General features: G+C 37.1%; 1 protein-coding gene across 2 annotated transcripts in view; it reads right to left on the reverse strand.

The window, feature by feature from the left end:
- Positions 1 to 608: 608 nt before the first annotated feature.
- The window catches only part of cnot6l (CCR4-NOT transcription complex, subunit 6-like), a 78,044-nt gene continuing 52,689 nt past the window's right edge, over positions 609 to 25,963 (reverse strand). For both annotated transcript variants that reach the window (XM_073065192.1, XM_073065193.1), the window contains exons 7-12: positions 24,675 to 24,832; positions 19,054 to 19,208; positions 10,126 to 10,274; positions 8,602 to 8,835; positions 7,963 to 8,165; positions 609 to 5,385 (exon numbers count right to left, since the gene is read on the reverse strand). In XM_073065192.1, coding sequence (XP_072921293.1) covers positions 5,176 to 5,385; positions 7,963 to 8,165; positions 8,602 to 8,835; positions 10,126 to 10,274; positions 19,054 to 19,208; positions 24,675 to 24,832 — 1,109 coding nt within the window. In that variant the 3' untranslated portion in view covers positions 609 to 5,175. The remainder of the gene's footprint in view (positions 5,386 to 7,962; positions 8,166 to 8,601; positions 8,836 to 10,125; positions 10,275 to 19,053; positions 19,209 to 24,674; positions 24,833 to 25,963) is intronic.

Genomic DNA, 25,963 nt, shown 5'->3' on the forward strand with positions numbered 1-25,963 from the left:
GTACCATGAACATACATTTGAAACAGTTTTCTGGAGCCTTTCTCTCTTACCTCAAATTAATATCCATTGTTTCTTACCCTTAGATTTATCTAAATTGCAGTAGTTTTAAGCTTCCAAGAGAGTATTACCTAAACAATGAGACAAAGAGAATGGCCATTTTCTATAAAAGCCTCAAAGTGCAGTAAAAGCTTTCAAGTTTCCAACATACAGGAGATTATTTCATCAAAAGATATAGACTTCTATGCAGTTTTAAAAGCTGATGCTAATCAGACATACGTATTTTAAAAATGTACAGAAGATACCGTTGCATAAAGCGTCATTAGACTAAAGTACAACTTTCCTGCTTGTATCTGTTTAATGAAGGGCATAATTTGTTTAATCTTGTATGATGTTTATAATGCAACATGACAATAAAGTGCAGCAGCATGAAATTAAATTAATAAATATTCATAATTTTGTTCTGAATTTACAATGCTGAATAGAATAAAGCTTATGTGGATTTAACAGGCAATGTAGAAATTAAAACTCACTAGTGTTAATGGGGGTGGAGGAGGAAGCCCAAATGACGCTCATTCATTGTTTCATTCAAAACTCATTAAACACAGGAGAATATTTTCAAATGGTTGTTTATTGCCTACAGTTAAAGAAAATAAAATACACAGGTGCAAGGGAAGAAGCAGACATAATTTAGCCCCATACATTTAGAGCAATACCTGACCTCCATATCAAAAAAAATACCTTTCTTTAAATCATTCTTCGAGTAGCATAAGCGAAGCACTCCTGTCTGAGCTGCCAAAAGTTTAAAGACACACTGTGTGAATAATTACTGGCTTGGTTCATATATTTCAAATAGTAATTAAACAACTGTGGTCAAGAGCAGATCAGATATTGCAATATATTTAAGAGAGTCTGTATATTAAAATTTTTCACTTTATATATTTTTTTGGATTTAAAAAGAATTTAGCCAGTGAAAATCAAAGAACTTCCTATAATGTACTCAAAGTATATTACCATCTGATATAATACTAAGAGTCAATTTACTCTTAGTAAACTACAGCATTTTAATCCATTGACCTTGAGAAGAAACACATATTTTTGTAGAGAGGGGAGAGAGCAATATCTGATTGCTCATAGTTCAGGAGAATAAATACAGGTGTCCCCTCCTTTACAAAGGTAGAGCGTTCCTATGAAACCTTTCTTAAGCCGAAATGGTGTAAAGCGAAGAATCATCAAGTTATCTGGGAAAAACTTCCGTAAAAGCAAAGTGGTGTAAAGCGAACATTCGTAAACCGGGGGACACCTGTACTACCCAATGACCAATAATTCAATACAGACTCTGGTGACCCAGCACAATCCACTTTCATTTCCTATTAACCACTGTGAGAATTTTTAATAACAATATTTTCTTTAAAAATACATGTTATAAAAATAAAGGTGGCCAATTGCTGAACATGTTTGATCAATGTTTTAAAAAAACAAATTCACTACTACAACATTGATAAACTATAATCTCTTAATACAACATAAGCAAAGTTTTGCAAACCGAAGCACCACAGTCTCAAAGAGTCATATCACTCATTTTTTCTTGGTATAATCGAACGTCTAAAAACATGCACAATATCCAAGCTATGCAGTGATTTAACTACAGCTCACTCTAAAATCCCACTGGCCACTTAGCAAAATCTTTAAAGATGTATTAAATCAGAACTACAATTTTTGTCCAATTTACATCTTCTAAAATTGTGTGTATAAGTAGCCTCAAAGTTACACTTTCCAGAGTTCAACTGAAGAAAACAAATACAAGAAAGTCTCAATAGCCATCCTTTAGGTGTTTACACAACAGTACATCAACTCTAGCTTCACTTTGCCTTCCAAGATCAGCGTGTACTTTCTTGTAGTAGTGGCTTAAGCAGCTGAGGTACAAGATGTAAAAAATCTGAACCCATTTATTCCGACATTTTCAGAACTCGGTCTCTTTCCTAATGGTAAGATGGGAAAAATGTTGTGGGTCATCAGAACCAAGATTTTAATGATTCATTTATGAATTATCAAGGCAGAGATTTCTGAAAATAAATTAATTTCAAACAAATTAACAAAAGTGCAATGATTTTTTTCAGTTTTTAGAGCCTGATCTGATTTAAAAAGAGGTACTCAGAAATAGTCCCTGAAGAACTGATGTGGAAAATGCATTTTAAATCAGCTCAATTTAAGAATCCTGCGCTAATATTTAAAATACCTGTGAATTAAAAGCTGATTAAGTGGTTTTCTTTTGGAATATTGTTTCAATTAACTGCATTTTTCTCTCTCTGCCATAAACAATTCTAAAAACATGCAAATATTACCTCTAAAATCTGCCTTTTGTAACTGAAGTCGTGAAACTCACATTTCATTATAAATCACATTACCGAACATAAATGCTGAGTGATGTGATACCTTGAAAGACTGGAATTCAGTAGCTTTTCAATCCATTGAAGTTAGCAAGGATTTCTGACAAGAGAAATTATTACTGAAAAAGGAAGGAGAAGCTTTCCACATCAAATACATAATACCTAAAAAATAATGAATACCTTATGCATATGTAGCCTATGTCACTGAGAGTAGGTCCCCTGCTTTACACAAAGGCAAAAAAGACAAATTGTGCTAGGAATAGGATGGAAAAAAAGCTGGTCTCAGAACTCATTGTGCCATACCTGACTTATGGTGCAGTTTCCAATATCTCACATTCCTTACACCAAAGATAAACACGCTACAGAGCTTGTACAAAATTGTTTTTAAGTTGTTTTTCTGCCTATTTTTTTTTACATAAAACTTCACAAATCTTAATAGATTTATTGTACAGAATTTTAAAAGTTGCCTGGGGAAGGCCAGTCAGGTTTTCTCTGCTTGCTTGGGCAGTGTTGGTACTTCAGCAAATCGAATGAGGCACATTGTTATGAAACAATTGATATAAACATAACAGATACATGTACGAATCTGACTGTGCTTTCTGTATTATTTGCCTGGACAACTGCAATTAACACACATGGCAAATTTGCTCATCTCTATTTTACATTTTTTCCTTTAAATGTTATTTCCCTCAATTGAAATATATAATTTTATTATATATTTTAATTTAACAAACACAGTTATCAGAATTTTGGAAAAATACATACAGAAGCAAAGAAAACCTGAGGAACACCCTCTTGCAACAGAGTGTCTCGATTCCTTTATATTGTAAGCAGACAAAGTTTGCAGCTATTAACATTTAAGCTTTCCCAAAAATTGTTTTCCTCTTCAATTATAAAAAAAGAAAACAAATATTCAGTAAATGGGCTCCTCTGAAGTTCATATACAATCATTACAGATGAATTTCAAATTCCATTTTATACATACAGATCAGACAAAATATTTGGAGTGAAGTATGGGAAGATAATATTGCTTGTAGTTATTAAAGTAAATGCATGGAATAAGCTAATTTATCATGTTTTAAGAAGCAAGATCATAATATTTTATGCACTAGGATTAGGATTTTAAAAAAGGGTCTAAAAAGTTCAAATCTTCTCAACCAAAAAAATCTAGTTTTCACAATTTAATTGGTCCTTCTGGTGTCCCACTGTCCTCAAATTTATCTTGCTCCATAATTTATGTCCTTAAATACACAACATTCTTTCAAAAATGTAGGCTTTAGAATTAAAGTGCTGACTTAAAACAGATTTCAGATAATCTTGATGCCAAAATCCAGTCAAAGATCAGAGTTGGTTAATGGTAAATACTATAAATAGGCCTTGGCCACTTGTAAACTTTATTCAATGTAATACCAGCATTATATATTCAATTAAAAAGATTTTATATATCAGAAGTTATGTTGTTCTTTTGATTCAAATAACCCTACATATTGATTCTTGAAATGCAGTAGTTTCTCCCCCTCCCCCTTGAAGTGGCTGGGGGACACATTAAACAGATTTCATATTTACTGCATCAATCAAAAACTATTTCTTTATAAAGTGCAATACGTTATTGGTATAAACAGCTTGAAAATTAACGACCATTAGATGGTGCTCATTTACTGCACAGTAACTTTAAGGTACTTGATATCACAACTAACCTATTTCTGATGCTTCTCAATTACTGCTTATGCTATGGTTTATTTCATCATATCAAGAGAAACCTGGTCTCAACCAATAACTTTACTGAATTGTAACTCCCTGCTGGTTGATAATGCATAGCACTAAATTACACCCATGCCCACCTTGTCCACTTGGAAGAAGCTTTCTGACAATTCATTGGGATGTAAAATTATCCATATGCAGCAGGTTTCTTCTTCAAAAATCTTGGATTACTTTTAAATACATTTTCAGTAATCAATTTGAAAAATTTGAAACTTGCCTCTCTCCCTAAAGCAATAAATAACGGGCACCTTTATTGATACCAGGTATGAACTACACATCATACAAAAAAAAATTAGATCAAATCACAGCTGGACAAATTTCCCTATGGCTTCAATTAGCTCTTCATTCAGATCCAACAGAGATCCACTAAACTGTTGAAAGGATGAGAATAAAGGAGGAATGCTGGTCTTCAAAAGCAAAAACATACAAAGAATTAAATGCATTAAAGAATTAAAGCAAACAATGAGAATAAATGATTGACGTAGACAAGGAAATGGAGGACGACAAACAAAAGGGCATTAAATTGTCATCCAAATATTGAGAAATGAGTCAAGACAATTTTGGTACCGGACATATAAAAAGATCCAAGGCAACTAGGGCAGGGACAGAACTTAGAACAAATATCTCAAGGTATTTTGCCTGTCGGTCTTTGGAAGAAGAATCAATGGCACTGTATAGCAAAGCATGTAATGCTGCTGTTTTAATGCCAGATTAGGCATATAATCCGACAGGAAAACATGAACACAGTATATAACCTTGTGAGATTAAACACTTCGAGTTATGAAAAATGCTAGTTCCAGTGTCCCCAAAGGTTTGAGTAAAACATCAGTTTGTTTGCTCCGGCCTTAGTGACAACACAGTGAAATAAACTATGAAACAGTAACACTAGAAACCTACAGAACACACACTTGAAAAGAGAACAAATAACGTTCTTTTTTTTTACAAGCCATACTTCACTCCGTCATACTTTGATTTTATAATTGTACATGTCCATAAAAGCAGGCAGTGCCTCCAGGTCAGGGCTCCACTACCTCCTGTTAGGCAAGTGCACACCATTCAAAGGTGGCAGAAAAAGCTGAAGTTCAAGCTGTATTAACAGTGAGAAGTGATCAGAAGGAATATGGGGGTGCGGACATCCAGTGATAGAGTTTTCCACAAGCCACTGAGGATCCAAAGGGCCAAGAACACCCAGCACTCTCATTAGAGTCTTGGAATAGAAAATGTAGTCAATAACACCCTAGGAGACAAAATAAAAGGAAAATGATTTTGACATTAACCTGCAGCAAGTGAACTTCTATCTATCTTACTGAAATCATAAACATCTTCATGGTCAATAATGAAATATTAAATTGTTCACAGAAAAAAGTTCAAAGGAAGCAAAGGGTTGAGTCCATTTATTTACATTGCCAACCACGTGGACATGTGCACCTTTCTAAGTACATCTTCCTACAAAGCTATATTTTATTAAAAACTATGAGGAAAGAGCAGGGATTACAAATCATCACCTGGAAGTTCTTGATTGTTAACCCATTTACTATATCATGAGTCATACAGGGCAGAATTCTTTATAAGCAGTTCTTAATCTATCTTGCAGTACTCATCAATCATAAATTATGCCTAAAGGTATTCAATTGTCATGAGTGCAATTTACCTTTTGGTAGTACTGTTCGACTTGCAAGTAATTTTGGCTCACCTCTCACACACAAAACATTAAGATATAATCCAGGCTGAAAACAAATGGTGTTGCTGAAGGTGTCATCTTTCAAATAAGATGCTCAGCCAAAGTCCCAGCTGCCCATAGAAGTAGATATAAAAAATACCATGATACTATTTGAAGAGCAGCAGGGAAACTTATCTCATGTTCTAACATTTACCTTTTAAATCAAAAATCATTAACCTACTGTGCTGTGCTCAAAAATGGTTGATACACTTCATTAGACTATTAAAAAAATGCTACAAGTCATTTGTTTTCAAACTCTTGTAGACTTGCAAAATTAAGTGCTGTACCATAAATGAGGGGGGAAAAAATCACAATAATTGAAATCTAAGAGAGACATCACTCACAAAGCAATGCCTCAAAGTTATACACGTAAAAAGGACACAATTTACCTGGAACACTTGTGCCTGCATTAGTCACACAATTGCTCTCATTATTTTTATCTACCCTTTTCTCACATTCCCTCGTTTGAGTTTTCTCTATGTACCTATCCAATCCTTTCATAAGTTTAAATCATATGATACAGAAAGCCATTTTAGTTGATCAAATCTGTACTAGCTCTTGGATAGACATGTGAAGAAAGACCATTCCTATATTACCAGAGTATAAAATAAAGCTCATTTTGTATCTAAACTTAACATTAGAATTTCAATGAATCTGCATTGGTATCCTGTCTTAATCCTCAACATTTGTTCTAACTGTATAGCATATGGATGTGCATAAGGTTTTATGCAGTTGTGTAAAATTTCATGCCTTTAATATTCTCCACCTCATATTTACTAAACAAAAACAAATAGAATTAGAAGCTGTAATATCCTTAACCATGCAAGGCAGTGTAAGTTTACCAGTTATTATTTCAGGTTGATGACCTTTTGTGAAATTCTTCCCTCAGGCAAGTGCAGTTGTTGTACTGGTGATATTTGCTAACTTTTCAACCAAAATATCACATATTAGAGGAATTAGCAATACAAATATTACCTTAGTGTAAATGCACTCAATTCTCAACAATATTTTAGTATCAAGACTAAAATTAGTACCTGGCTTGAAAAATAATGAGAGGTTGATAGACTAGGACTTTCTTTCCCCCTAGAACATAGGAGTCAGTGTGGTAGTGTTATGGAGTTAAAGTAAAATCATGAAGGTTACTAATAAGACAGATGGTCCCATGATCTTTTATCACCCCAGAGTAGGTGAGTCTAAGACGAGAGGGCACAGGCTTAATGTGAGTTAATATTTTCCCACAGTGTGTGTTGGATATATGAAACAAGAGGAAGTGAAACAGGCAGGTACAATTACAACATTAAAAGATATTGGGACAATTTTATGGCTGGGTTTATAAGGTTATAGGCCAAATGGAGGCAAACGGGGCTCACTCAGGAAGGCACCTTGTCTAGCATGGGCAAGTTGGGCCAAAGAGTTCACTTCCATATTGTACAATGTTATAGCTCGACTAAAATCTTAAAATAAAACATAATTAAAGCTCCAAAAAACAAAAGTCTAAAAATTTAAACAATTTAAACATGGTATTAAATTGCACTTACATGATCTGATGCCTGACTTTCAGAACAATTCCTGTCAATTGAACTGAATGGAGTTACTGAACTCACGCAAGGTCTAATGACCAACACTGTGATTTCCAGTGAACTAGGACTGCAGGAAGTTGGCACACTGTTGCAAGACTCCATGAAGAATCTAACATCAGAGTGCAACTGGAAAGTTTGAGATTTCACCAAGTCACTCTGAGAAATGTTTTGGATTTTTAATCTGATGCTCCCTGTAAAATGTCATGAAGTACCACCTGAATACATCAGAATGCTGGTCTTGGCTTTGAGTTTAATTGTATGAGCAAATACACTTTTAAGTATTTAGTCAACAAGTTGCCTGAGTGTTTAAGTACAATTCTGAGCACAATTTTCTCCAAAAATAAGCATGCAGACTTAACTAGAGCATTCAAAATTTTAATTCTGCATCATCAGCACAAAATTCACCAGAAACATTTCATTAGTGGATGCAAATTTGTACCCAAAAAAGAACTGCAAGAAGTCTGCAAGGCACAAGCTCAAGATTACAGAAACCACAGTGCAGTCAATTATTTACCTTGAAGTCGAAAGTATAATTTGTGTAAGGCATCAAGTTGTTTTCATAAGCGCTCTTGAGTTGGAAATCGTGAGTAATTCTGCCATCTGAAGTTCCATTCTTTCCATTACAGCTGAAGTTTGTCAAACACTCGTTGTACCTCAGTTCCTTGAAATCCTTGTGATTCTGTGCAACACCTCCAGTGCTCAAGTATTCCACAACACCTACACACCAAGTGATTCAAGCCATTACTTACCAGTTACCAGAAACATGTAGTTTAGAGACAGATAATTTTTGTTTACAGCATTGTGCAGCAATGGCCCATTTGTGTTCTGTCTTATGCAGCAAGTATCATGAACATTATAATGCATTTTACAATATTAACCTGTTGAATACAAGGAATTGTAATATCTTACCGGTAAGATTCTTAACCCCACCCCCCACCACCACCACAAATACATGAATATGCTAAATTACATGCAAAGAATTTAAAACTGAACTGATTATTTCTTTTCAGCATAATATTTAAGGTATATTTTACATTTATAAATCCACACTTTACAGAAAATCATAGTAAAATTTATGGACAATTTCTGTGTTTATTTACAATTTAAAGCAGGTACTAATCAATTTACTGTATTCTGTTCTTAACAATCTTACCCGAATCTGGCAGTGAATTGAGGTCTGCGCACAGCACCAATGGGATGCAGTTAGGGTCTGCAGAAGGACAACTTGGTCTAAGGGATACAGCTGACTTCTCAAGGATAGCTTTGAGTTCAGATATAATCATCATAGTTTGAATGAGCTTCACATCAGAGTATTCAGGGTCCCAGTGCATATGTGCATTAGCCACCAGAATTAGCTGCTTTTCTGTTCCATGAAGTGCCTTTGCACCTGAAAGGGATGACGCCTTTAAATGTATGCAGCAATTGAACAAAAAAAACAAAGTTAGATTTACTTAGTGTCTTTCACAATGTCAGGACATCCCAAAGTGCTGATAGCCAAAGAATGTTCACTTGCATTGCTGGAAACATGGCTACAAACTCACCCACAATAGTCTCACAAACAGTAACAAGACAAATCTCTTACATGCTGCCTAAAGAAAAACATCAGTTGAAGGAGTAGTTGAATTTTTCTGATTTGATTTGAACAATGGTGTGGAATGTTTAACATCCACTGGAGGATGAAATACATATTGATTTAATGTCAGATTTGAAAAAGAACACTACTTCCAATAGTATTAGACCAGATGGACTGTATCCAAGTAGGTATCTAACATCAGCATCCAAGACAGACATTTGCCACAAACATAATGTACATTTGAAAGGTACAGCTTTAACTAGATTTTCTTAAAGTGAGTCCAACAGTGAAATGTTTAGTAGCATGTTTTTCCAGTTCACTGTTCTACCCCTGAGAAAGATGCCTGTTCGAACACAGCTTTGATTGATCTTGGCAGGCATTACTACAGGTCTGCTCAAATTACAAAGGGCAAAGGATAACCATTATGCAAAAATATATACCCCAGTATTGGTCTTTCCCTCAGATGCAAATTACACAAGAATCTTAAGCATTCTGTTCATTAAAAAATGTTTTTTGTGTTTGATGAAGCGGAAATAATAGCCTTAATAATATTGATCTGTGTTTCTGTACATTTCACTGTGAAGTATTACAAAAGAGCAACAATATAAAGGTCATTCCCTAAACACCATTTGACTTTAAATAGTCTTTGATAATGCAAACATTATATATTTGATTTTTCTTTCACTTCAGTGTCAGACAAAGACAACATCAGAAAAAGAGATATTTTACAAGTCACCCTGAGTTAACCTCAACTAATTTTCTACGGAACAGCATTAACAAAGGCCAATAACCTATCTTTATACCTCAGGAATGGGACATAAATGGAGTAAAATATTTGTACAAACTTAACTCTTTTACATATATGCACAGCTAGCAGAAAACAATACTCTCCTACTTAAAGTAGAAAGGGAAAAATATATATAGTGAAATCTAATATAACAAAATCAACAGAGATTAAACTACTCTTCCATCAGTAGGGAAATTCAGAGATTGTTAAATTTTAAAAACAAGCACTAAGCCAAAAAAGATCACATGCATTAGCTTTATCAAAAAGTCAAAGAATTTACTTTGAATTTACAATTCTAAAAAATACATAACATGTACCTCCAAAAAGATCCTTGTGGACTTCCAACAGTACTGCGACCCCAATGTTATCTTTCGTCATGACTCGATTTAGCATTGCTTCAGAGCCATCTGAATTGGCCATTGCCAATTGGTTGAATTCCACTGTGTGCTTCTGCACCAACGCAAATCTGAAGTTGAGAGAAAAGAGAAAGAGGGGTCGGGGAATGGGGTGGGGGGGGAGAGAGGTGGGGAAGGAGAGGGGTGGAGAGGGAAGGGAATGGGGGAAGAGAGGGAGAGAGGAAAGCATGGTGGGAGGAGCAGAGGTGGGGGAGAGGGAGGAGGAGAGAGGGGTGAGGTGAGGGGGCGATGAGGTGAGGGGGGTGTTGAGGTGAGGGGGTGTTGAGGGGGAGGAGGTGGGGGAGGGGGTAAGGGGGGACAGGGGAAAGTGGAGAGGTGGAGGGGGAAGTGGGAGTGGTGAGAGGGGCGGGAGAGGGTGGAGGGAGAGTGGGATGGAAAAGGGAAGAAAAGACAGACAGAAAGAGAGGGGAAGAGAGAAAAGATATTAAGTTTTTATTACAAAATAACCAAACTAAGGCATACAAGGTCAACACACAGCAGTCTGAGTATATCATCAAAATTGAAACATCAGATAGCACATTTCAATCATCACATCTCAGAAGATAAAAATGTAAATTAACTTTTAACTGCAATAAAAGTGATTTTATGTTCTAACTTCTGGCCACTGGCAAGGTGACAAAGGTTACAACGGCTCTATTAAGCGAATAAATTGTAAAGTTAGTGAATTACCCATGCATTTTACCTTTACGGTTTATACCATAACAGAAGTAACTTACAACACAAAGTTAATAGTCAGAAACTAAAACAAAAATGTCATTCATGCCTCCACTTCTTACTCACCTGCCTAAAATTTCTTAGAGAGTAGATTTAGAGCAGTGGTTGCCAAACCTTTTTGGTTACCACCCCCTTGGGTCCCAGAGCACATCCTGAGCCCACACCTTCTGAATATCACATAAAAACTATAAAGAATCTTGATTTACAATGCACAGTGAAAGGAAAAGAAACTGCAAATTCAAAGCAGTGACAAATAATAGTGAAGTATATTCAAATCTACTTAAAACTACAAATAAAATTATTTACAGTAAAAAATCAATTTTCATCAACAATTTGAGCATACATTAGTCTAACTGTTCAATACTTCATTGCTTTTTCGCCTTTCAATGAGATGGATGGATGGTACAGTGATATCAACTTCTCAATATCAGGCTGTTTGTCACTCAGAAAGTCCCAGATCTTTATGTTCAGTAATCCGCAGTCTGTTTTGTTGTTTTGAAAGAAGCTGGGCGATTGCACTAAAACTGTGCTCCACTAAATATGATGTTGGAAAGGCAATGGAGAAAATCTTGACATGTTTTCCATGGTGCAGGATAGCGTTCAGAGACTTCTTTCTGCAACCAAGAGTCTTGATATTATTTCATGAACCCGGGCTTCAGCTCAAGTCATTCTGTAGCAAGATCATTCTTCCTCCATCCATTAATGCCTCATTACAGTGTTCAGGAATGGATTTATTACCCAATCTGGAATTTGGATCGAGAGAAGGTCCTGAAATCTCTGACTTGTCACTATGCTGCTCACCCAGTTCACTAGTCTTACAGCCTGGGGAAAAGGAAGACATTTCCTATTCTAACAGCTCTTGTCTCAATGTTACAGTACCTCCTGCCTGATGGTAAGATGTCACAGTGAATGTGGGATGGATGGGAGGGATTACTGACAATGCTAAGGGCACTGCACATGCAGCACTCCTGATAACTATTTGCAATGGATGGAAGAGATACCTCGATAGTCCTCTCAGCAGTCCTCGCTATCTTTTTAGGAAGGATTGGTACTATGTCTTTCTCTTCCAATTCAGAGAGGCTCAGAAATTGGAAAAGGTCAAGCCGGCCAATGTAACACTCAAATAGGTTTAACTTGGACAGAAATGTAGAGACAACTGATTGACTTTGATAAGATTCACATCTTTTACTTGCAATTGAAAATTGATTTCATTAAACTTTGCGAATAATTCTGAGAAAGCAGCATGCCTAATATTTTTGAGTTGATTACTGAATGAAGCATTCGAGCCTTCAAAGAATTTTACCACAGTTTCAATAAGTACATAAAGTGTCTCTGGCAGTTTCCATTTGAGAGCCATTTGACTTCAGTGCAACTGCAAGTGTATAGATAGATAGATAGATAGACAGACAGACAGATAAAAAAGAGAGAACTGAGAGAACTTACCACTGTGATAACAGTATTTAGGGATCTGTACAACTGATCACATAGGTTTTTTGCATCAAGATATTCTTTGTGAATTACACAGTGAATGGTAAACATGTCATGTACAGCTTTATTCAAGAAAGTAATAACCCCACGGTGGCATTTTGTCACTGATGGTGCCCCATCAGTTGCACAAGGAAGAATGTTAATGAACAGGATTAAAAGATAAACAAAATTCTCTTTGAAAATTTGCTCAACAACTCCTCCTTCATATTGGTTTCTAGTCACCTCGTAAATAGCAACTCCTGAACCATGCTTTCACCTTTTCTGAAGCAAAGAGTCTGTATGTTCTCCCTGAGATGGTGTGGGTTTCCTCTGGGTGCTTCGGTTTCCTCCCACAGTCCAAATACATACTGGTTGGTAGGTTAAGTAGTCATTGTAAAATTGTCCCGTAATTAAGCTAGGGTTATATCAGAGGTTGCTAGGCAGAGTGGTTCAAAGGGTCGTAAGGGCCTATTCCACACAATCGCAATAAATAATGTTTTCCATTTCTCAAAGTTTTCACTAAGTAACTGCAAATAAGCCAAGCTCTTGTTTGCTTTAGCAGAGTGTTTGCTCTTCAGATGTTCAAGGAGCCTGGACAGTTTTATTGCCTCATTTGAAAAAACTTTTTCCACACAACCAGCTCTTTGGCTGTTGTTAGTTGCTGGTGCAACTACAAATCCATATTTCAGATTCTCTGCACTATACTGTCTTTTTCACTTGGTCTGTTTTGACCATTTTCATTGTGGATTAACAAACATGGTAAATCAGCTATTGTTTAAGTCTAACCTCAAGCACAGCGATCAATAAAGGGGAAAGTTATGATGTAATCATAGCTCAGACAAAATCTGACTCTGCCTGAAGAATCATTAACTGGGGCAGCGATATCCTGGTTTGGCCACAGAGAATTGCAGTCAAGAGCATTGGAAATGGCAGATTCTGCATTTTGCCCAAATGAAAGCCGTACGCAAATTCACAGATCTTGTGTCACTGCTTGGCATATGTGAATCATACTAGTACATTCGTAACTGTACTACAGTGAGGTGAGGGCTTCCATCAAGTCAGAGTTAACCATGGGTATTGTGCCCTAGCTGTCTAGATACATAAGGCTAGGCAGTATGATATGGAGAGTAAGCTGTTGCCCATGTTGCAATCTCCCCCTCTCCATACATCTGACAAAGCCAAAGGAATGGCAGAGATGCTACAGTTTGGTACCCGCAGTGTCACAGGAGTTGCCAGTCATCATTGAACTCAATGTAGGGCTGCACAAGAGAATCCAGCTCCAGATTTTTCCCTCTGGGTTTACTCCCAAAGCCTTCCCCATGAGTGGTTGTAATCCGCAAGGCAGCAGATTGGAGTTTTTCTTGTCCTAGATGTGCTGCCAACCACGGCTGACAAGCCCCATCTGCCCAAAGTGACTGGTTTTAAAGCACCAGTAACTCTCTTTGACCCCTCTCTGGTACTACAGTAGTGATGGCAATAACGTGTGGACCAGGCCCAGAAATAACACGAGTTCTTCAATTCAGATTTCTCATATATCAAATACAGAAGTGTCAAATAGCTTTTCAACATTGTATCAAAGTTCAAAGTAAATTTATTATCAAAGTACATTTAGTACATATACAACTCTGAAATTAATTTTCTTGTGAGCGTCCTCAATAAATCTAATAACCATAATAGAAATAATGAAACTATACCAAAAGGGAGGACAACCAGTGTGCAAAAGACAACAAACAGCAAATACAAAAATTTATAAAGGACAGCAGATAGATAGCAAGGTTAGATTACATAGATAAGCAATAAATACCGAGAACATGAGATGAGGAGTCCTTGAAAGAGAGTCAACACGTTGTGGAAACAATTCAGTGTTGGGGTGAGTGAAATTGAGTGAATTTAACCCCTCTGGTTCAGAAGCCTGATGGTTGATGGGTTAGAACTGTTCCTGAACCTGGTGGTGTGAGCCCAGAGGCTCCTATACCTTCTTGCTGATGGCAGCAGCAAGAAGAGAGCATGACCTGGGTAGTGGAGGTTCCTGAATGTTGAAAAAAATAGAGGGTTATGGAGTAGTGTGAGTTTAGTACTTTTTTTAAGGATTATATGGGTCGGCACAACATGGAGGGCTGAAGGGCCTGTACTGTGCTGTAGTGTTCTATGGATGCAGCTTTCCTCCAACAACGCTCCATGTAGAAATGCTCAATGGTCGGGAGAGCTTTACATGTGATCAACTGGGCTGTTTCCACTACCCTTTGTAAGATTTTCCTTTCAAGGACCTTAGTGTGTCCATACTAATCTGTGATGCAGTCAGTAAATATACTCTCCAGCACACAACTTTAGAAGTTTGTCGAAGTTTTAGACGTCATGAAGGAGCTTCACACACTCTCGAGGAAGTAGAAGCGCTCCCATGCTTTCTTCATAATTGTACTTTCATCTGGGGCCCAGGACAGGTTCTCTGAAATGGTAACACTGAGGAATTTAAGTTTCTGACCCTCTCCACCTCTGGTGCCTCGATGAGAACTGGCTCATGTACCTCTGGTTTCCTCCTCTTGAGGTCAAGTTTCAGCTCCTTGGTCTTGCTGACATTGAGTAAGAGGTTGTTGTTGTGGCACCACTCAGCCAGCTTTTCAAGCTCTCTCTGAATCATAAGTGTAAAGTGCGTGTAGCAGGCAGCTAAGCACACAGCCTTGTGGTCCACCTGTGCTGATGGAGATCATGGAGGAGATACTGTTGCCAACCCAAACTGACTGGGGTTTCCAATTGAAGAAATAGAGGATTCAATTGTACCAGGAGGTATTGAGACCAAGGTCTTGCAGCTTTTTGATTAGTCTTGAGGGGATAATATTATTGAATGTTGAGCTGTAGTAAACATCTTGATGTATGCATCTTTGCTGTCCAGATGTTCCAGCACTGAGCGAAAAGCCATTGAAATGGCATCTGCTGTAGCCCTGCACATTGGAGCAGATCTAAGTCATTTCTCAGACAGGAGTTTTTATGCTTCATCATTAATCTCTCAAAATACTCATCACTGTGGATATAAGTGCTACTTGAGGCAGGTTACCACATTTTTTATAGGCACCGGTATAATTGAAGCCTGTTTAAAGTAGTTGGGTACCACAGACTGCTGAAGCGAGAGGTTAAAGATCTCAGTGAACACTCCAAACAGTTGATCAGCACAGATCCTCAGTACTCCATCAAGTACCCCATCTGAGATGGATGTTTTCTGTAGGCTCACCCTCGTGAAGAATGTTCTCACATCAGCCTCAGAGAAAGACACAAGATCATCTGGAGCTGTGGGAGTTTGTGATAGTTCCTCCATGCCTCGATGGTCAAAATGAGCATAGAGGGCATTGAGCTCACCTGGAAACTAAGTCCTGCTCTCACCGATGTTGTTTGATTTCATTTAAGCCCTGCATTGAGCACTGACTTCATTGATTTAGGTTCAGTTGAGAACTGCCACTTTGCTCGTGAGATGGCTTTCCAGAGATCGTACCTGGACCTTTTGTAACTTCCTTGCTCATCAGACTTGAAAGCCTCTAATCTGGTCCTCAGAAGATTATGGATCTCATGGCTCAATCAGGGCTTCTGGTTGGGGAAGACTCTGAATGATTTTGTGGGGACACACTTTATTTTTATAAAGTCCATGACAACCCTGGTATATTCATTCCGATCCACAGACGAGTCCTTGAACACAGCCTGGTCCACAAATCCTGTAGCTACTTCTCTTCCTCCCAGGACAACCTCTGTTTTCCTAATCTCTGGAGCTTTGCTCTTTAGCGTCTGCCTGTATATATCTTGTAGTACAAGCTTCAAGCAAAGTCTAAAAGAACAATGAGTTAGCAAGAGATGAGGTGATTCTATGATCATTGTAATCAATATGATTCATTTAGGATTAAATGCTTATAATAAGTGATTCCTTTCTTTAATTAAGCCTGTAATCCCTTAGCTGTACCCTCGCTACTGAGTGCCACGCCCCACCCTCTAGAAACTCCTTCTATCCTGGTGGGGGGGTGGGAGGTGATACCGCACACTTTGGGAATCACTAATTTAGAGGGAAGCAAATAAAATGTCCAAGTCTACAAATGCCAATGAATGATTTATTTAAAAGTCTAAAAATAAAATCTTAGAAAGAATTTTAAGGGAAAAAAATCCAAATCCAAGACACAATAGCTTTGAATGCAATTTTGCAACAATCTGGTGTTGAGTATTATGTAAAAATCAAGAGTTCACCCAGCTAGTGGAATATAGTTACTATAACTGTGAGTTATAACATATTGGAATGAAGCAAAACAAGTTATGGGGAAATTGGTGAGTCATGCAGCAAGAGAAAGTTGATGTTTCTGGTCAGGAGCCCGCATCAGGCAAACCCCACTCCCGTTTCTCTCTCCTCGTGTACTTCAGCTTATGACAATAAACTTTACTTCAATCTTCGACCTTCTTGTTACATTCAACTCAGGCCCCATCACCGCTCTTCTACCCACCTATCACCCACATACTCCTTCTACAAGCCCTGCCCTGGTCCAACCAGGTTGACACCAAAACCAAGAAAGTTTCCAGTGTCTCTTCCTTGGGAGAATCAAGACATTTGGCATGTTCCCTTCAATACTCACCAATTTTAAATGGATGCACCATAGCAATTATCCTGTCCAGATGCATCACTGCTTGGTATGGCAACTGTGCTGCTCATGGCCACAAGAAACTGCAGAGTTGTGGACACAGCTCATCACCTCACAATAACGAGCCTTCACTTCATGGACTCTGCTTACAGTTCTTGCTACCTCAGTAAAGCAAGCCAGCATAATAATTTTCTCTTCTTCCTCCTCCCTTTGGGCAATAGATACTAAAGTCTTGAAGGCTCATAAACCACCAAGCCTATGGACAGCTACCATCCTATTGCTACAAGATTATTGAACAGCTCCACAGTATGATTAGATGGAGTCTTGACTTCACAATCCACTTTGTTATGACCTTACATCTTGTTGTCTATTTCACATTCTCTGTTAGTGTAATAATCATAATTCTGCACTCTTAACATTTTACCATGTAGTATCTCAATACACCATTGTAATGAATTGATCAATATGAACTGAATGCAAGACAATACATGTGACAATAATAAAACAACCTACCACTGGCTCCCATCCCTCACTATTCCCATCTGCCCTCTCCACTTCCCTTACTTAATTCTATGCTCCATTTTCCTTTCCTATTAATCTTCATCCTGTTCTTGCTTTCACCTATCACCTCCCAGCTTCTGTCACTATTTCCCTCTCCCCTCTATCTGCCTATCACTTCTCTTCACCTGGATCAATCTATTGTTTACAAGCTCTTGCTCTGCCCTTCTCTTCATCTTTCTATACTGGCTACCTCTCCTAGCTTTCAGTCTAAATGAAGGATCTCAACCACATGTCAACTATCCATTTCACTCCAGATGCTGCACGACCAGATAAGTTCCTCCAGCAGTTTTTTTTTTGGCTGATTCCAGCATCTGCAGAATTGTGGGTCCACTTTTAATGGCTATGCTGCCTGAGAGAGGACTTTGAAGGTTAATTAGTTAGGCCAACTTGTCTGTCAGAGATGTAAAGGAGATCAATTGAAACAGGAAAGGAGAAAGGAAAATAATGTGATGAGAAACAGAACATGACAAACCAAAAATTGAACATAATCAGCAGGTTAGGCAACATCCATTGAGAACAAAGCAAAGAAACGTAATAACTACCAAAGCTAGAAAACTGGAACAAATACAGAAAGTAGCCCTATCCCATCATTTACAGAGCTCTATGTTACACCATGGCAGAAGTGCACTGAAAATGGAAAAGCTTTGTGAATTTCAAATTTCTAAGTATCTTGCATGTGCAATATGGTTCAATAACCTAAAACTATAAAGTGTATAAAAGTTCAATGCTTTAGTGTGATCCCATTGCTTATGCTAATTTACAAGCAATATACTCAGTATCACAGTTTAGTAAAATTGGCAGAAAAGCTGGAGCTTAACTGGCAAAAATGAATAATGGAGTAGGAACACTTTCAAACCAACTTCAAGGATACATCAGGACTGGGTAAAAAAAAAATCACCAGGCTTCTCCAAATATTTCCAGAAATACATGATACCAAATTTCAGAACACAATTTGTACTTTGTCATTTAAGCTTAAACTTTTGGCTCATCATCTCTACTCAGTAGCCCCAATCTTCTGCCTGCACTGTACCACAATTACTTTTGACTGAAGGACAGAGTAAGTTGCAATCAACATGCCCTTGAGTTCTAATTTTTACAAAAAATCTTCAACTATATTATCACAAGGGTTGCAACAAACTACATTGGAAAATACACCTAATACAAATTACATTTTCTTGACAGAATACGAGAACATCCAGCCAGGCAAAGTAGCATTTTCAAATAAACATGAGCCACATTGTGATTATGGACTTCAATTCTAGTGTGTGTATCATAAAATCTATAAGTTCTTTATTCTGAATAGCGAGTGGTTTTGTTAATCATAGCAACCATTTTAGACATACATGATGAAGTTAATGTCTTCAAATATATAGTGCCCACTGTGAAAATGAGAAGGTTTCTAAGTTAACAAATTTAAAATTCTCTTCAACAGAAACTCACTGTAACAGAGACTATTTCATATCCAAAATGCTAAACATACTTCTCTATTTTGAAGAATATTGCACATCCATCTACATGCTTCCTTTCCTGTTCAGACATTAATTTGGCACGAGATTTTGGACAGAAGAACCCATCATAGCCTCGTTGCTTCAACTCAGGCAGAAAGAGGTTGAAGTATTGCTCCGTTTCTACTTCCTATTAAAGAAAAAAAATCTTCTTAAAACTTGAAAACCTATCAAGACCAAAAAAGCTAAATGGCAAACAATTTGAACACATTATTTATCGTATATAACCTATTGAGAGACATTTAATTGACAGTGTTACAGTGCCAGAAATCAGGTGAGAATCCCAGCCCTCCCTGTTGCTGCTGCATGCTGCCACGTCAGGAACATAGTGTAAGCTCCTGCCCGCTCTGCCTCTGCAACCTGCTATGCCAAGAACCTGAAACAAATCCTTGTCCTCTGCTTGCTCTGTCACACCAATAAATTGCCCATTGCTCACTGTATAGGAACTTTCTATGAAAGCAGATGTTAAACTAGCAAAGGTAAGAAATTTGACTGCTCAAAACTGAGATGTTGGGCTTTGATACTGCACAACAACCACCATAATGAACAAAATTCATAGCTGAGGATTGTCTGCAGCTATCATATATGCTGACTGACTGGATTCTGCAGCTTTTTCTCTGATTGTATGATTGCACCACAGCTTTTCCCAGCTTAAAGACTTGGTTATGGAGAGTGAGGGAGAAAGAGAGGAGAGGAGAGGGAAAGTACAGAGGAAGGAAGAGAAATTACATCTTCTAGGACATGATGAAGAACGTAAGATTCAAGCAGTCTATCAACACATCGCAGAGGTGCTGTCAAGAGTGGAAAGAAAATGCAGGAGGTTCATGGCACAGCAGTTCATGGATTCCTTTTATTTTTGAAAGGGGATACTTACCTGGAAGTGCTTGCAATGGATGGCTAAGAGTATCAAAATGAACTGGCACTTTGTGGGGTAGTGCCAAGCAGAATACCCTTGAATTTATTAAGTTCAAAAGATCCCTTAAAACTTCTACCAGCTTTTTTTTCTGTAATACATGGATGGAAATTACAATGGACATTTACAAAATGGAGAAGATAACAGCACCTGTTAATCGTAAGCTGGAACAATTTGATTCATACTGGGAAAAATGGTTTAACTACATAATGCCTCATAGGCCTGATTTTATTCTCACAAATCAATGAACCTGTTGTAAAAAAAAATCACTCCCTACTTGTACATAGTTCTTTCCTTTTGCTTGTTTTTTTCCACTCTTTTCTATAAGTGTATACCTCAGATAAATACTTTATGTAGATTTGTGATATATATGATTATATGATATATATGTACAATGTCTGAAATACATCTTATGGAAATGTTTGTTTGATGATGAACTTCAACTTCTACCAGCTTCAAAGATTTGTCCAGGTAACGTATGCAAAAAAAACTTAGAAAATAAAAGTAGACTATTTAAAATTTAGCCTGATTTGCCAATCAACACGATCACTGTTAATCATCTATTTCAGTATGCTGATCCTGCCTTCTCCCTATATCCCTTGAGTCCCTAATATCTGTTCATTCTCTCCTTCTAAAAGTATACCATTTCATTCAGGTGTGTTCTCATTTTTCCCACCTAAACAAATCACATCACTGCATCTGCCATATTGCTAAGAACTTCACCAATCAGCCCACATTCTCTAGCAGCTGGTTACTAATCACCTCACTTTCTTCATCTCCATGTTTTGTGTCTTCAATGTATTGAAAACCATGTCATTGAAACATATCAAAAAATGAAATGGTTCCAGAAATCACACTTGAAGGACGCCAACACATACTTCCTTCATGTCTGATTAGTTCAGTGCCATCCTCTGCAAATGTCCCCCGGCCCACTGTGTATTTACATTAGCAGTGTTCTTTTAGCTGCCATTAGATTTCATTCTGACACCATCTGAAATATACCATATTACAAAACATCCTTTGGAAGTTCACATACACATTAACCACCATAGGTCACTTTAGAAACTGGAAGTCAATCAAACATAACATACCTTCAATAAATCTACAATGGGTTATTATTAAACTATTTTTCATGTAATCATTAACTTTGTCCTGGAGTTTCAGCTTCTCACAAGTACAACTAACTAGCTTTGCTTATTAATAATTGACTACATTTGTAGTTCTCTAATCATGTGGCCACATTTCCATTGAAACACCTTCAAACTAGTTTGCTAGCTTCCTAACCTAAGCACTATCAATTTTTTTAAATTACTTCACTAAATATAATACTATCAAATATTACCTCCTCTTCTACAATGGAACGATTATAAACTTCTTAATTAATGGCAGGGGTGCAAAGTACACCATTGTCTTAACAATATGACATCTTTTGGATGGTCCATTGCGCACCCTTCAATTTATCAAGTTTATCCTTAAAGAAAAATATCTGACTTCAAATGCATAATATTTTGCAACAGATACCAAAAGGAGTAACTGGGGAAAAAGCCATATTCCCCTCTTCTCTGATCTGTTAAAATCTGTGAACACGAGCAGTACCTATAAATGGTTTCTTAAAGTGACAATATTGTACCTGATTTACCAAAGAGTGAACAAATACTCCTCCATTCTCAAAGTTGGTTATTAAAATAGGCTTTGTTGCCAAGAAAAGATGACAGTAGGAATAATCTCTTAAAGACCTAATGATAAAAAATGAGCAGTTGTCAAGGTACATCTACAGTTGCAAGAAAAAGTTTGTGGACTTCTGGCAATTACCTGGTTTTCAGCATAAATTACTCATAAAATGTGGTCCAATCTTCATCTAAGTAACAATAATAAACAAATACATCCACCTAAACTAATAACACACAAACAATTATAGTTTTCATGACAAAATTGGTCACATTGTTTAATCATCTACAGTCCAAGCTAGAAAGAGTATGTGAACCCTTGTATTTCATCACTGGTAGAATCTCCTTTAGCAGTAATAACCTCCACCAAACATTTCCTGTAGCTGCTAATCAGACTGTGCAACAACAAATGAGGAACTTCAGACCTTTCCTATTACAAACCTGCTTTAGATCATCAATATTTTCGAGATTCCTTGCATGAACAGTCCTCTTCAGGTCATGCCACAGCATCTCACTTGCGTTAAGGTCTGGACTCTGATTTGGCCATTCCATTTTAAACCATTCTGTTGTTGATTTACTCATCTTTTAGATCATTGTATTGCTGCATCATCCAACTTCTACTTAGCCTCAGGTGATGGACTGCTACCCTGACATTCTCCTGTAAAATGTCTTGATGCAATTTGGAATCCATTGTTTCATCAACGGTTGCAAGCTGCCAGGCCCTGAAACAGCAAGGCAGCCCCAAACTATAATGCTCTTTCCACCACACTTCACACTTGGGAGGAAGTTATGGTGTTGGTGTCCAGTGCCTTTCTCCCTGCAAACATAGCAGTGTGCATTTCGGACAAAAAGTTCAATTTTTGTCTCATCTGTCCACAGAGCATCGTCCTAGAAGCACTGTGGAACATCCAGGTGGTCCTCTGCAAACTTGAGATGTGCAGCAATGTTTTTTTTTTGGAGAGCAGTGGTTTCCTTCATGATGTCCTTCTACGAACACCATTCTTGTCCAGTGTTTTTCTTTTAGTGGACACATGAACAGAGACTTTAGCAAGTTCTAGAAATTTCTACAGGTCTTTTGGGTTAGCCTTGATTTCTTTTTCTCCTCCTTCAGCATCGCATGTTGTGCTCTTGGTGTGATATCTGCAAGACACCCATTCCTAGCGAGTGTAGCAACAGTACTGAATGTCCTCCATTTATAGACAATTTCTCTTACTGTGTACTGATGAACACCTAAGTCTTTAGAAATGCTTTTGTAAGCTTTTCCAACTTCATGTATCTCGACAATTCTTCTTCTAAGATCCTCTGAAAGCTGTTTTAATCAAGGCATGGTGCACATAAGCAAATCTTGAGAAGAGCAGGCTCTGTTAATAACCTGACTTTGTGTGACTTTTTTTTTATAAAATTGGGCAGAGCACCTCTACAACCCACACCTCCAATCTCAACTCATTGATTGGAACACATGACTCCAAATAGTTTTTATAGAAGGCATTACCCCAGAGGTTCACATACCTTTTTGAACCTAGACTATAATTGTTTAAATGGCATACTCAATATTGAAAAGAAGAAATACGATTGTTTGTGTGTTATTTGTTTAGGGAGATTGTGTTTGTCTATTATTGTGATTTAGATGAAGATCAGACCACATTCTATAAGTAATTAATGCAGAAAACCAGATAAATGCAAAGGGTTCACAAACTTTTTCTTGCAACTGTGTATATTTTTCAAATAGAGAGAATTTCCATTTCAGTTCTATACCATATCCCATTGTGGTATTATAGCATCAATTTACTGTTTTCCATTCAGAACTTTGTAACTATACAAAAGACAAATATCAAACAAATCAATGTTACATAGACAGATTTTGTAGAAGAATCCAATTATTATTAATTAAAGGGAGAGGTAATTGAAAAAGCACGCAGTAACACTATACTAAAGTCATGTCTGGAAACACTAAAAAGGATAGGTTGTCACTGCAGCTTCATGGCTTAGCACTCAATGTAGTTAACCTGGGATAAAGTAGAAGACACAGAAAGCATTAAGTATACAACACTTAAATTGATTGGATGCTAAGAATTGACTGCCTGCCATTTTCGTGAGGTTCCCAATCGTTCCTGGAACACATCTGAAGCATTCCAATCAGGTTCCCACTCTGGACAGCCCTTCAGATATGATCAGAACTGAGATAAGCACTTGTGTACTAGATAAGCCAAAATGTCCTCGGACTAAAAACTGACAAGACTTAAACCATTTCTTCAGGCCATCAAAATTAATACTTTCCATTCAACTGTTTCTCCATGACACTAAAGCAGATTGTTCATAACCTTAGTTCCTTTTATCAACCAAGATGAACTTCAGACCTACAAATCTGCACTGTCTCTCAGTTAACTAACATGTTAGATTTGAAATTATGTTCATGCATAGCCTTCTCTTACCATATTTTTAATCAAATCTAGCCTTAAAACCCTCCATCTGCACTCGTTCTCTTTTGACCCCTTCAGCCTCAACTCCGCAAATGTGATTTTCTGTTAGGGGCCTCACCTGCCTCTAAACAACTTTTTTTTTCAGATTACTATAACCTACCAACTTCATCAGTCATAGCCATAATACTGTCTTACTCGGCATCAAATTTTGTTTAATAATAACCCTATGTAGACCCTTGAGGTATTTAGCTAAATAAATGCAGATGTGATGATTTTATTTTTCTTGGAAACATTATCAAAAGACAACATTAAAAAGGGAGTTGGAATTATGGAAAAACAAGTGCACACTGTTCACTTCTTCATCCTGGGTTGCAAAGGGAGACAAATCTTGAACATCATCATCCTTCCTACACAACAGTTGCAAGTTACAATTTAAACTCAGCCATCCTACCTAGGATTTGAATATTGAACACTGTGGTATTTAGCCACTCCATCAAGAATATGAGTGGTATAGAGCTCCCTCATCAATTATTACAACTTTTCTCTTTTATTGTTGGCAGGGAGGAATAACATTTGTTTAATGCATATCTGGCTACCTGAAGGCTTAGGATGTCAGCATCACAGTTTACGATTTCTTCCATGATCCCTTTTTTCCTGTACTCCCAGTTCAAAGCCCAGGATGGGCAGTAGCCGTACAGCTGTCTTGTAGCATACTTGTCACATAGAACATTATAACACATGACAGTGAACAATGCTGTAAAGAAAATCCATAAATCATTAAAAGGTGTATACCATCATCAGTTCAACACTGGGATTTCACTGGATATGATGGAACAATTAATAAAGCATGCAATAAAATTAATATACATGCAGAGTTAAAGACAAAACTACATGGACATTACGGATTGTTATCACTTTGACCCAAAAATGCACAAGGATGATTTATTAGAAATTACTAAGTTCACAAAAATACAAACATATTAACTTAATAAAAGAACATTAGTGTGACTTCAGATTAAATGCAAAATAAATATTTTTATTGAACTCTTCAATTCATAACAATACCATTAACATAAATCACTATTAGATCAGATACATGTTCCATAAGTGGAGTTCCCTTAATTTTGTATTTGTGTCCTTTATCAATAATCTAAGAAAAAAAACCTGCTTCTGACATTGCTATATTCCATAAAAGATACCCATACTTTGTTTTTTCAATATGTTCATCAAGAAAACTAGTTTTATCAGACTTTAAGAAACAAAACTGTCTATTCCTGTTAACAGTACACCTGTTGCTGAAAAAATTACACTGATTAGCCACAGTACACACTTTCATGCATTGCAGAGAGCTTGGATGAATGGAAGGTTGGTGGCAGGAAAGAGGAGGTAGAGAGGACCAGGTCTAGGGAAGCTGTGGGGACTGAACAATTAAAGAGAATCTACCAAGATTCGATTCCTAACATGAACTGCTGCTGATGATCTGACAATCTGATCTGCTATCTTGGTCAATGCACTGCAAGAAATTATGTTGTCATGTGCACAGGGCAACATAATTCATCAGGGAATTCAATACCCAGCCACTTTTCCAAAGTAGTTCAAATCAACCCATAAAAGTTCATATTCACATTCTTTAATGGACTAAAGCTGATTTCTAACACACAGTGCCAAGTAAACGTAACATAATCAGTTAAGTAGATTTGTGTTCATGAAACTTAGTACTGTGAGAAAAAAAGTTAGAGAAATAGTTAATCAACCAAAACAATTAATTTATGGTTCTTTAAATTTATTTGGTTCTTCTAGGTATTTCTTTAAGAAGGAGAGCCAAAAGAAAACTAATGAACACAACACAATTGAATGGGAACAGCATGACAACATTTCTGCAGTA

Source organism: Hemitrygon akajei, chromosome 13 (assembly GCF_048418815.1).
Source record: "Hemitrygon akajei chromosome 13, sHemAka1.3, whole genome shotgun sequence".
Classification (NCBI taxonomy): domain Eukaryota; kingdom Metazoa; phylum Chordata; class Chondrichthyes; order Myliobatiformes; family Dasyatidae; genus Hemitrygon; species Hemitrygon akajei.